This window comes from Apaloderma vittatum, unplaced genomic scaffold (assembly GCF_000703405.1).
Source record: "Apaloderma vittatum isolate BGI_N311 unplaced genomic scaffold, ASM70340v1 scaffold1652, whole genome shotgun sequence".
NCBI classification, from domain to species: Eukaryota; Metazoa; Chordata; class Aves; order Trogoniformes; family Trogonidae; genus Apaloderma; species Apaloderma vittatum.
In genome coordinates this window covers 1-12,890 of record NW_009702848.1, presented here as the reverse complement: position 1 = coordinate 12,890, position 12,890 = coordinate 1, and the positions used below count along the sequence as shown (strand labels likewise).

General features: G+C 38.2%; 1 protein-coding gene across 1 annotated transcript; it reads right to left on the bottom strand.

Annotated features, from left to right (window-relative positions):
- Positions 1-95: 95 nt before the first annotated feature.
- On the bottom strand, positions 96-9,650 carry TERF1 (telomeric repeat binding factor (NIMA-interacting) 1; the record flags this gene model as incomplete). The annotated part of the gene is made up of 6 exons (XM_009864365.1): positions 96-139; positions 1,317-1,382; positions 2,978-3,127; positions 4,495-4,581; positions 6,862-6,992; positions 9,555-9,650. Coding segments are annotated over 6 exons (574 nt in total), but the record flags the coding sequence as incomplete, so codon positions are not given.
- Positions 9,651-12,890: the final 3,240 nt, after the last annotated feature.

Genomic DNA, 12,890 nt, shown 5'->3' with positions numbered 1-12,890 from the left:
TAGGCCATTCTATGATTCTATGATTATTGCAGGAATGTGGGGGGAAACTGTTCTGCATGACTATTTTGAAGGTGTAAACATAAGCTAATACTCACTGCGAAGAGCACTTCTCACTCTCTGCTTCTGTCCTGAACAAGGCCTGCAAGGAACAGAAAACTGAGTAAAAATACACAGAACTTCATGTAGCATCTATAACCAAGAGCAACAACAACAAAAAAATTGTACCTTACTGTAAGTCTTTTTATACCTCCAGGTGACTGATCTGCAATACCCTGCTGCCTTTCTATTGACCTAAAAAAAAAAGAAAAAAAATTCCTCAAAATAATTTCCTAGGCAGTAACTGCTTCAACCCATTAACCCTCTTAACCTTGCCTCCCTACACTCAAAGGAGAAGTACACAAGATATTACACATTTAAACTGAAGACATGAGGTCTTTTTCACATCTATTTTTTCATACCTTCTTCACAATTTAGGAATTCTTTCCACAGGTGTTTTGGTTTTTTTTATGAAGTCTCTCATAATGTAATATTTATGCCAGGAGCTGCCCTTCTTAAAACAAAATAACCTTACGACTTGTTCTCCTGCCCACATCAGTCAATTTCCTTAACTAAATGATGTATTCCAAATATAAAACTGCAGAAATAAGCTGTATCCCAACTGAAGACTGTACGTTATTCTCCATGAAAAACAAGTAGCGATAAACCTAGAATATTAATGTTTTTCAAAATAAAGTCACGGGGGTTTTTGGAAGGAAGTAGGCTTCAAGTTCCCCAATCATTTCCTAGAAAAGCACATAATTGTTTTGAGGGCTCACATTGCCAGAATCATGAAGCAACATAACTATTTCCCATCACTAGTATCACTAAGTAAGACAATTTTGTGTTTAGCTGCAAGGAAAAACTAATACACTAATTCCCTTTCTTCATCCTTTGTTCTCCAGATGACTTATAGCCTGAAAAAAGGAGTTTGATCATGCATAAAGAAAAAGTAGTATTTCTATGTTTTTATTGTTTCACAAGACTGACAGCTGCTTGAGCTGAAAAATGTACATCTTCAACAAGTACTTAAGCTTAACGCTAAGCTACGTGATATAAATGCCAAAAGTAACAACCACAGAAAAGCCAAAACCTAAAAATAAAAAATTAACTACAGGCACATTCTCTATAAAAGAGCAGTTTGGAATTTAATGTCCTTCCTTCTACCTACTCTCAGTTCTACAAGTTTCAAGTTACTGTCCAAGCATGTCCCTCATCAATACAATGCTTAATACAAACCTTTGTTTTGTTCCTGAATTCCTTTTGTCATTTTCATTGACATTTGGCATTTTGTTTTGCAATGCCATTGCTCCAAATCCTTTAGACTCTATGTGTTTTGTGGCTGCCTGTGAGAAATGGAATTGATGCTTTAATTTTAAAGCCATACAGTATTTACACAGTATTTTACATTAAAATGAATGTGTACTCTCTATGAGGACTTAAAGTGCTTATTTCACAGGTCCTTATTACGGCCTTTCAATACTTAAAGATAGCCTGTTATTTTTGGCACAACCTGTTGTGATACTACAAGGGGTAAAAGAGGGTAGATTCAGACTAGATAGAAGGAAAAAAAGCTTCTTTTACCATGAGGGTGGTAAAACATTGGTACATGTCACCCACAGATGTGGCAGATGCCCAGGCCTTGGAAAGACTCAGGGTCAGGTTGGATGGGGCTCTGAGCAACCTGATCTAGTTGAAGATGCCCCTGCTCACTGCAGGGGGGTTGGACTAGATAATCGTTAAAGGTCCCTTCCAACCCAAAACATGTTATCTTTACACTTCTACATGTGGCACTAGAAGAAGAAAATACATGAATAGCTAAAGCTAGAGCAGTTTTCTGTAGAGAATGCAGGATACACTACTGGGTAACAGCTCTGTGCATTGCACACAAGTGGGAACTCTTCACAAAGTTGCCTCCTCCACATCCCAGAGTAACTCAATCCAAAGGAAAGAATTCAGAAGCCAACTTTGCAACACCAGTGCAGATAGTAGGATGGGTGTGCAGGCAGAGGGGGTGCAACACAGAGAGTCTAGGTATGCTAGTATGGAGTTTCAGGCCTCCTCCAACACCTCCCAACCTCCACCTCCTCTTAGACTCAAAGAAACAGCCTTGAAAAATAAACTTGAAAACTGACAACTGAGTGAAAACATTTAAAAGTACTCCCTGTATTATAGTTCAAATGCACTTATTAACTTCTCTCGTCTCTCCTGGTAAGAAAATGAAAACCCCAGAGGAACTTCAGGTTTGTTTATTTAAAATCTAGGTCTTATTACCTTTAGATGTTTGTGCTTTTGAAATTGAGTAATTCAATATTCTTTTACAGGAGGTAAACAGAAGAAAAATTCTTTACAATCCTCCTGAAGATGAGATGCAGGAGGAATGTTGTTCATGCCAATTTTAAATCACTTTTGAGGAAGATTGCTTGTAAGTAGCTTTTTTATTTACAGGAAAACAGCAATAACAGGTTCCTGTCTCCTAACTCTGACATTCCTAAAGCTTTTAACCAAATTAACAGGTCTCGATCTTTTAGTTTTAGTATGAGGAGTCATATAGACTTAAAATAAACATTAAATTAGTTATATTAGCTTTTAAGGAGCCTAAGGTTACAACTGCTTCTCTTAAATGTACACTAATGCCAGACCTTACTTTAATTAAGCATTTTTCCCCAACTATTTTTCTAATAAAAACATCTGTGGAGAAATCATTCACAAAAGAGACTTTAAATGAATCTTACACTCCTACTAAGTTTCCCCTAAACATGTATTCAATCTCTTGTTTTTCCTCAATTAATAAGACAATCGAAGAGGAAGATAAAGTTTTCTGTTCATCTAATACAGTAACTGAATATTGTCTAAACAATTTCTTTAAAAGTAAAAAAAATCTCTTTAATCTTATCAGATACCTCTTCTGAAATAAGTTCTGAAATTAGTTTTGACATACCTGTATTAAGAAGTTAGTTTCATTTTCTTTCATGAAAAGTTCAACATAAGACTTGATTTTATTTATCAGAAGATTGTAACTGAAGCTTTGAAGAAGGGGAACATATGGATCCTTGCTTCTAATTACAGTTGTCAGCTTCACCCTTAAAGGCTAAGAAAAGCATAGCTTTATACACAACACAAACACATGTGGCAGTAAACTTGGCATCTGAGCTAAACAGGACATATACAAAGCTAAACATGATGATTACATGGTGTTCATGCTACAGTTTGAAAGAGTTCTCAGGTTAACTAGGCACAGCACCAGGAGTCTACTTTATGTGTTCAGCAAGTGGTTAAACAACTTTCCAGGGATTCTCATTTTCATTCCCTTTATGAACAACACTTAAAGCAGGGTTGTGAATGGAGCGAAAGTCACCCAGAAAAAGCCACTCGTTACTAGGTTCTCTTCTCTCATTTGCTGCCTTGAGAAGACTGCCACTGAAAGCAGTTTAGTGCTCAGGAAAAGGGTTATTTATTTCAGTAGCATTAAGGAAACATCCATACCAGTAATTGCAGCTTCACATTTTGTCCAGCAAGCACTCTGAGTCTTAGAGAACCACACAGCCAAGAATTAACTTCTGGGTACAAGTTGAATTCTTATTTATGAAGTTGAATACTTTTACCACAGCTTACATTTCCCAAACAGCTGAATCCTCTGACTGAAAAGTGTATCTGAAGAATAAGTTATACACATGCTAATATTTACATAGAACATGTGTCCTAATATATATAGAACATTTGTCCTAATATATCACAGGAAAACAGAGGCAGTATTTTTGCCTTTTTTATTTTTTGCCTGGAATCTTGCTGTTGCTCTCTTCTCCATTCCAACAAATTCAGGTATAAAGACTAGCTATTATCTTAAAGATATATGCACTTGAACTTGCATCTTTTTGAATGATGCAACCAACATCAAACCAGGAAGCAGTCTGACCAACATGTTGTCTTTCCAGATAGAGGTATGATAATATCCAGTTCACACTACAAATGCCAATGAGCTACACTTCCCTTTGATGCTTCAGCATATAAACCCCTTATCAACAGAAACAACAAATAAAATGCACTGCAATGGTTCAGAAAAAGCCAGTAGACTGGTTTTTAGGGAGTCACTATGTCTCTGCCAGCATGTTTATACTGTCTTTGAATAAACAACAATATCAAGTTCACAGAAGCTGTAGTGACACTTCACTCCTCATACAATGTGGAAAAGGGGCTCAAGTTCAGACTGATGCAGCCCAAAGTGAACAACAACTGCTGCTAGAAGCATTTTACTCCCTCAAATCACCCATTATTTCTATCAATCCCCTAGTCACAAATTTCTTTTTGTATTTAGAAGTGCCACAGGTGTGTAAGTGACTGCATAGGCAGTAATTAGAACAAAGGTATGGAGGCAGCATTTGCTAGCTTTGAAAACCTGTTCCCCTCTTCTCCTCTAAAAATAATAATAGTTTCATGCCACGTTAAGCAAGTTAATACCTTATCTGATTCCGAGTCTGTGAAGAGCCTTTCAAGAACTTCAGTGGCCTCCTTGAAATATCCATTTTCCATATAGACTGCTACAATCTACAGATATAATTACAAGATATGCTGAAATACATTTCATCTGAGATTCAGAAAAAAACTCAAGAAGTCACACTTTTACAGTTTTGTAAGACTCCTAAAATTCAGAGGATTATATATTTAAGGGCTACCACCAATTATCTAATTACAACAGTTAGTTCTGAAGCAGTATCAAACCTCAAGAATAAAGGCCTAACATCTTTCAATCAGGCATTTAAGAGGACATTCATTTATGCAAAGTCTCCCATACTTACCTACTAAATATTACTTTCATCTTTGCCTGAAAAATTTTCCCAGTCCTAGTACCCATTAATATGTTTTAACATGTTTTCTTAGAAATGCAAAGCTTTCTAATACAAAAAATTATTTGTAAGAATGAAGAAAAAAAGCTATTAATATATTTTAAAGCTCAAGCTACTAGTGTTTTGAAACTGATCTCTCTATATCTTTTTTTTTTTCTTCCCAAACTGGCAACTTTTGAAGCAACTCTGAACTGGAATAAACAGGAATCAATTTAGATAGGAAAAGGTCTCCTGTAGATACCTATTTACTACAGTTGCAAGAAAAAGTATGTGAACCTTCTGGAATTTCATGGTGTTCTGCGTTAATTTGTCATAAAATGTGATATAACCATTATCTAAGTCAATAGTATTGACAAACAGAATGTGCCTAAAATAATACAAACCCAATTCTGATCCCCCATGTCTTTATTAAACACCCTCACTCAACATTCAAAATGCTAGTGGAAAAAGTAAGTGAACTCTTGAACTCAGTAACTGGTTGACTGCCCCTTGGCAACAATAACCTCAACCAGGCCGTTCCTGTAGCTTTGGATCAGACCCACACATTGCTCAGGAGGGATTTTAGCCCATTCTTCCTGACAGAACTGCTTTAGCTCTCTCATGTTCTTTGGCCCCCTCATGCATATGGCTCTCTTCAAGTCATTCCATAACATCTCAATGGGGTTGAGGTCTGGGCTCTGACTTGGTCACTCTGAAAGGGGGATTTTGTTTGTCTGAAGCCATTCTGTTGTGGACTTGTTCCCGTGTTCTGGGTCATTGTCCTGTTGCATTACCTAATGTCTACAGAGTTTCAGTTGAAGTACAGACATTCTCACATTTTTCTGAAGAATTTTTTGATACACTTGGGAATTCATCTTCCCCTCAATGACTGCAAGCTGGCCAGGCCCTGATGCAGCAAAGCAGGCCCAAATCATGATGTTTCCTCCATCACGCTTTACAGTTAGGAAGATGTTTTCATGATAATATGCAGTGCCCCTTTTACACCAGATGTAGTGCTGCATGTTCTTTCCAAATAGTTCAATCTTTGTTTCATCAGTCCACAAAACATTTTGCCAATACCACTGTGGAGTGTCAATGTGCACTTTCGCAAACTTCAGCCGTGCAGCAATGGTCTCTGTCGTAAGCAGTGGCTTCCTTCGTGATGTCCTGCCATAGACACCCTGCTTGATCAACGTTTTACGTACTGTAGGCTCATGAACATAGATGTTAACCAGTTCCAATGATGCTTCCAACTCATTGGCTGTCATTTGAGGTTGTTTCTTTACCTCACTGATGAGTCTTTGTTGTGCTCTTGGGGTCATTTTGACTAGGTGCCCACTTCTTGGTAGAGCAGCCACAGTCCCAAAGTGTCTCCATCGGTAGATTGTTTGCCTAACTGTAGACTACTGAATTTCTAAGGTCTTTGAAATCACTTTGTAACCCTTTCCAGTTTTATTTAAGTCAACAATTCTTGATCATAGATCCTCTGAAATCTCTTTTTGGAAAGGCATAGCTTACGTAAGCATACATCTTGTATGGACCAAATTGGCTTTAATCAGCCAATGTAGCTCTAGTTCACACCTCTGAATTAATTTTTTTAAACAAGACTCCAGGTATGCTAACAGCCAAATCTGATTAGCTTTTTAGAGGTCAACTCAAAAGTTCACTTTTTCCACTAGCATTTTGAATGTTGAATGAGGGTGTTCAATAAAGACATGGGGGATCAGAATTGTTTTTGTGTTATGATTTTAGGCACAATGTATTTGTCAATACTCTTGACTTAGATAATGGTTATATCACATTTTATGACAAATTAATGCAGAATGCCATGAAATTCCAGAAGAATCACATACTTTTTCTTGCAACTGTACATACCTGAAAATACAGCAAACTTCAAAAATTCAGTTCAGACTGCTAATATTCCACTTTTTTTGTAAAAAAGGCCTGTTTTAGCAGAATGAATAGGTAGCATCCAGAAGCATTCTGAAGAAGTCACACAGACCTGAATTTGAATCAAGCGATGAATATCTTCATGAAGCTTTTCCAGTTTAACTTCTTCCTTTTCAAGTAAAGTCCAGAAAGACAGAGCAGATTCCAAAGGTGAAATTCTTGGATCATTTTCAAAATGGCATTCTGAAGGTGGGGAATAAAAAAAAAAAAAAAGAAAGTGGTATTTAAAAATGTTTAGGGTAAAGCTAAATATATTATGTTTTTCATAGACAACAAAGTAATATGTACTATATGTAATTTCAAATCCTTTTACTCAAAGAACTTTTTGTATCTCTTTTCAGGTGTGTCTGAGACCTGAAGTAACTGCCTTCTTTTTGGAGAGACCAATTCTTCCTACTCTTGCTAATAACATCACTGTTGAATTTTTAAGAGAAACTATGCATCTGCTAATTATTGTTCACTTAAAATGCCACTTGCAATAGTGCTAAGTTTAGCATCATGTATTTAGGCTGCCTATTAATAATACTCCTGCATGAAGCTTAGTATCAGATATCAAAACATTTGGCATCAATACTGTTAATTTTGTAATATAACCATCATCTCCTCCCCTCCCCGAGTCTATTTCTGTATTTCCATGTCAACTTTTTGTTATATTTGAAGAGGTTAAACAGAGAGGGAAGTTCAAACAGCTTAATACAGGAGTGCCACTGAAAAAGCAGAAGCAACCTCCCATTGTCATTGTACCCCTGTGCCAACACCAAGGTTTGAATTAACTCTCAGCAAGCAGGACCAGAGATCAGTTCTGGCAGAAATCTAGCCCAGCCAAATAACCATCCCCTCATCATTCCAGGGACAGCTTCCCAGTCTGGTCACTCACTGCACATCTGCACAAGTGAGTCTGCCAACATAACAGACACAGTAGGAGTTGGCAGGTGCATAAGATGGCATTTTTCCTCATGGCACTGCCAACTTAGCTCAAGATGTTCACTGAACTACAGTCTCACTCATTCCTTCATTTTGTACGACATGTTGTTAGTTTTCCACACACACTGTGCAACTACATCTGTTGTAATACCTCCTAAGCATATGCAGTCTTCTTCACTACACAGGTTGTTCTCTACACTTTGACAGATGGCCCCATGTGAAATTCATGCAGTTCAACAAGGCCAAGTACAAGGTCCTGCACCTGGGTCAGGCAATCCCAAGCACAGATACAGGTCAAATGAGAAGACTGAAAGCAGCCCTGAGAAAAACGACTTGGGGGTGTTGTTGGATGAAAAGCTGAACATGAGCCAGTACTGTGTGCCTGCAACCCAGAAAGCCAATTGCATCCTGGGATGCATCAAAAGAAGCATGGCCAGCAGGTCAAGGGAGGTGATCTTGCTCCTCTGCTCTGGTGAAACCTCACCTGCAGTGCTGTGTCCAGCTCTGGAGCCCCCAAAACAAGAAGGGCATGGACCTGTTGGAGCAGGTCCAGGAGGGCCACAAAAATCATCAAAGGGCTGGAGCACCTCTCCTGCAAGGACAGGCTGAGAGTTGGGGTTGTTCATTCAGCCTGGAGAAGGCTCCAAGGAGACCTTGTAGCAGCCTTCCAGTACCTGAAGAGGGCCTGCAGGTGTAGTGATAGGACAAGTGGTAACAGTTTCAAACTGAAAGAGGGTAGAGTTAGGTTAGATATTCAAAAGGAATTATTTTCTGTCAGGGTAGTGAGACACTGAAACAGGGTGCCTAGAGAAGTTGTGGAAGCCTCCTCCAAGGCCAGGCTGGATGGGACTTTGAGCAACTTGGTCTAGTGGAAAGTGACCCTGCTCACAGCAAGGGGGTTGAAAATAGATGATCTTTAAGGTCCCTTCCAACCCAAACAACTCTACGATTCTACACTGATAGTTGAAAACACATTGAAACCATAATCCCAAGCATTATATACAATAATACAGTTGTAAAGCATTATCGTAAAAGTTTCACAATTTGTATATTATGAACTATTTTAAATACTGAAATTTGTTTCTCAAGTTGAACTAAACCAAAAAAGTGTTATTACCTGAGAAGCAACATATGTAATTTCATTTTATAAAAACAAGCTTTTGTGGCACTGCTAGACTACAATAAACGTTTTCATGCTGGCAAGACTGCTTCTGAAGTCCTTAAATTCCAATGAGTTTTATCAAGCAGTGACACTTCTGGCAAAAAAAAGTTAAGTCTTTGAGAAATTTGAGTGTGGAAGCAAAATCAGTTTGGCTAAACCAGACAAACAGGAGACATGGCAGTAACCAAGAGTCCAAAGGACCTGCTGCCAGCTGAGAGTCTCAGTCTTCTTTAAGAAACAAGTGCAGTCATCCTTTTCATCTATATTCTTATTCCTCCTGTCTGTCTTGCTTTAACCTCTAGTTACTTGTGCAGAAAGAAACACACATTCTGTGCTTTAAACTTGCAAGTGATGCTCACTAAGACTCAACCTTTTACAGTGTATTTCTTTTGTTGATGCTACAGTGACAAAAAATACCTAATTTAAGAAGCATATAGTCACTCAAACTCAGTGCAGCTTAATCAGTCAGCACAGAATAAAACTGGTCCTGCACATGGCTCTGTCACATATGCAATAGAGACAGTCCAAAATGCACAGTTCAGTTATTTTATTTATATATATGTACAATAAAGGCTATGTGAAAGCATATATAATGCACCTCTGTGCAAGTTAACACAAAGATGTTTAAACAAGAAAAAAATAGCATCAGTCATATTTACCAAGTTTTTGTCCTTTTGCAATTCTTATCAAAAGCTGACAGAGATAGACCACTTTTTTCTGATGTGGAGGTATTCCAGAGAGGCCATTAATAAGAGCTGGAAAAGAAAAGTTAAGTCAGTTTTGCTCCAGCACTGCCACAGTGTGGCTAGAAATATACTAGACACTGTATGATCAGACTTTAATATAATCTACTAAACTTCTAAATTTTGAGGAAACAGATGATGCACATTTAGCTAACATTCTTCCATGTTAAAAAGAAGTAAAATCACTTTTTATTTAATAATTTGACCAGAAAACTTTATCCCTCTTGCAGTTCACAGCAGTAACCTAGACAGAAGTAGTAAGATGCATCACAAATCAGAAAACCACAGTATCGTACAGAAATAAATGAAGCTTTGGGTTGCTTGGTAGCTTACTAGAAAAGACAAACTGTTGTGTCCATAGAACATTTCTGTAGAATGCTCACAAAACATGAGCCACATGCAGACTGGTAACATTTACATGTTGCTATAATAACCAAAAGACTGAAACAGTAAAAGCTACAAGGAGAGCTTAGTCAGAAATGTAAATCTACAAGGGAAATCCTCCTCTCAGGGTTGGAAGATCACAAGATTATGTAATTTAGAATAGGAGCTAGCATGGGATTATTTCCATCATGCCAGTTACTGTGAACTTTGCATTTTTATATGCTACATATAATAATTTGTCTTCACAGTATAATATAGAAACATTCAAAATGAGAAATAGAGAAGGTGACAAGTGTCTATGCTGACAAATGAACACCTTAGATTAGAAAGTGTACACATTTTGGTGTCAGTCTAGCAAAAGCCTGGATTCTGGAGTACAGGATCCCCAAGTTTTGCAATGACATAACATTGTTTTACTTGGAAGTACTCAGCCTTCTGGCTTATTAGCATATGATCACCTCCTACTAACCACAGAAAAAGAGGAAATTACCAAGTAATTAGACCCAAATGATTACCTAAGCTAACATACAGCAGGACATTGACATTTGGGCCTAGAACACATCTACAACTGCTTCAGTGAGGACAGGTGATAGAACTTTTAATTCCTATAGCCAAAATACAAAACCAAAAAGCATACTGCTTCGAATAGCAGTAATGTGCCACTTGATATAATCACAACTTCACACATCTTCCACAGGAGAGAGAGTTCAATTTCAGAAGGGGCTTGGAGGAGTTCTGTGATACAGACCAGTACCATCACCACACGCTGAAGATGGAGCTAGAAGTAGGCAGAATATTGTTGCTGAATCATTCCACAGAACAAAAGGTGTCATCTTGGCAAGTAGCTTGTGATCTTTCAGCCTTCTCTGCTCTTTTAAGGTGTACACATTAGTGCTTTAATTCAGAGCAGGGGAGGATTTTTAAAGTAACCTTCTTGTGCCCGGTTTGTACAATGGAGCAGTCCTGAGTACACAAACTGAATTCCTTTAGAGCTATTCCAAAGAAAAAGAAACCTTGAAATGTTCGCTGTGTGGACACCGGGTCTTTAGCAGCAATTACTCATAAGTAACATAGACAAAGAGAAAAAAAAGTATTTTAGTAATCTTCTCTAGTCTGCTCTCTCCACCCTGCCCGCAAAGCAGTTTCTTTATTAATTTGTTTGTTAATAGTGCCCTCAATCATAAACTGCTTTCCTCCCTGTGGCCACTCAAATGTATTTCTCATTTTAGCCGATCATTAGAAATTCTGTTCCTTTCCATGTAGATACCCACACAAGCTAGTTTAGATAGTATAGAACATACACTGTTAAAGTAGGATAAGGTAGGCAAAGCATATAACCTTGCCATGATGTCTTTAAATCCTTAATCCCAGGTAAACTAGCTATTTCTACCCGGCAGTGTACTGAGGTATACAGAAATACTATCCATCTCTGAATAAAATACCTCGTATTGTTCCCTTAGACTTCCTACCTTTCCGAACTTGCTTTGGTTTGAATTAACCTTCTTGTTGACAGCCAATCACTTCTGCAGGGTCTCTCACTCTGATATATGCAAGAATGATAGTTCTGTATTTCTACGAAGACAACACATCCACTTTTCTAAGGCACTCTTACAACTGTGCATAGCTTCTTCCACAGACTTTTACACTTCTGACTTTGTAATCTTAGAGCATCAACAGGCCCAACTCTTTCTTCTGTTACTGAACAGAGCAGGAACAATTCCAAATTTGATACTGCTTCCCAGTTCCATGTGATCTTGCACAATTTAATTAATTGTTTCTAATAATACAGTCCTCAAAAATCTTCCTGTTCTCTGGAGATACTCCCATCTGCTTCTATGTTGACAGTATCTCTGCCTCCCACCTAAACCTTCACGAAATTTCAACACAATTTTCCACTGATCCACAGTCCCTAGGCCAAACACAGAGAAGCAGTATTAATAATTCAGTCTAGCAGGTCTCCATCCAATGGACTTTGTTACATCATCTTTAGATTTCTCACCTCCTACAACTGCTCATATCAATCTCCTTACTAATTATTCTGCATGCCACTGTATTCTGTTCCTTGAAGTTTAAACAAGTTGTACTATCACGTTTGAGTCAAAAACAGACACAAAAGTCCCCAAAATCTCTAACCTGATATCTTCAGGAGAATTATTTCTAACACAAAACCTATCATATTCATCTGAGACCTAGATATTTGCTTCCAGCTGTTCACTATTCTCAAAGTAATCTGCATTTTAAATACATGTTCTTCCACACAACATCCAGCCACCAAACTTCACTCCACTTTTGTCTCCTAGATTGTAAATCCTTGAAATAATCCTAGTTTTCTACCATAAACCTAAACTCAGATAACTCTGTGCATTTAAGTCAGTCTGCTCTGCTTTTTACCACGTTCGCATCTCTTCACTAAATCTTCAATTTTTCACTAACCTTGAACTCACAGGATCTGAGGCCTCAGCTTCAGAAACTGCTGATGGCATACAGGTAACCATGGTACACATCCAAGCTTCGTAGAACCAAGATGAGAGATTAAACCACAATGCTTGTGTTCACCTAACCCTCTAAGAATGAGGGTGGTGAGACACTGGAACAGGCTGCCCAGAGAGGCTGTGGATGCCTCCTCCCTGGAACTGTTCAAGGCCAGCCTGGATGAGGTCTTAAGCAACATGGTCCCTACTCATGGCAGAGGGTTGGAATTAGATTATCTTTAAGGTCCTTTCCAATCCAAACCACTCCACGATTTTACGATTCCTCACCCCCGGCTCCTCAGTAGCTACGGTTTTCTTGGAACAGTTCACTTTGCTTCCCTCCCTGGCCTCACTCAACCAAAATATTAAAATTGCCCCACGCTGTGATGACCTCACA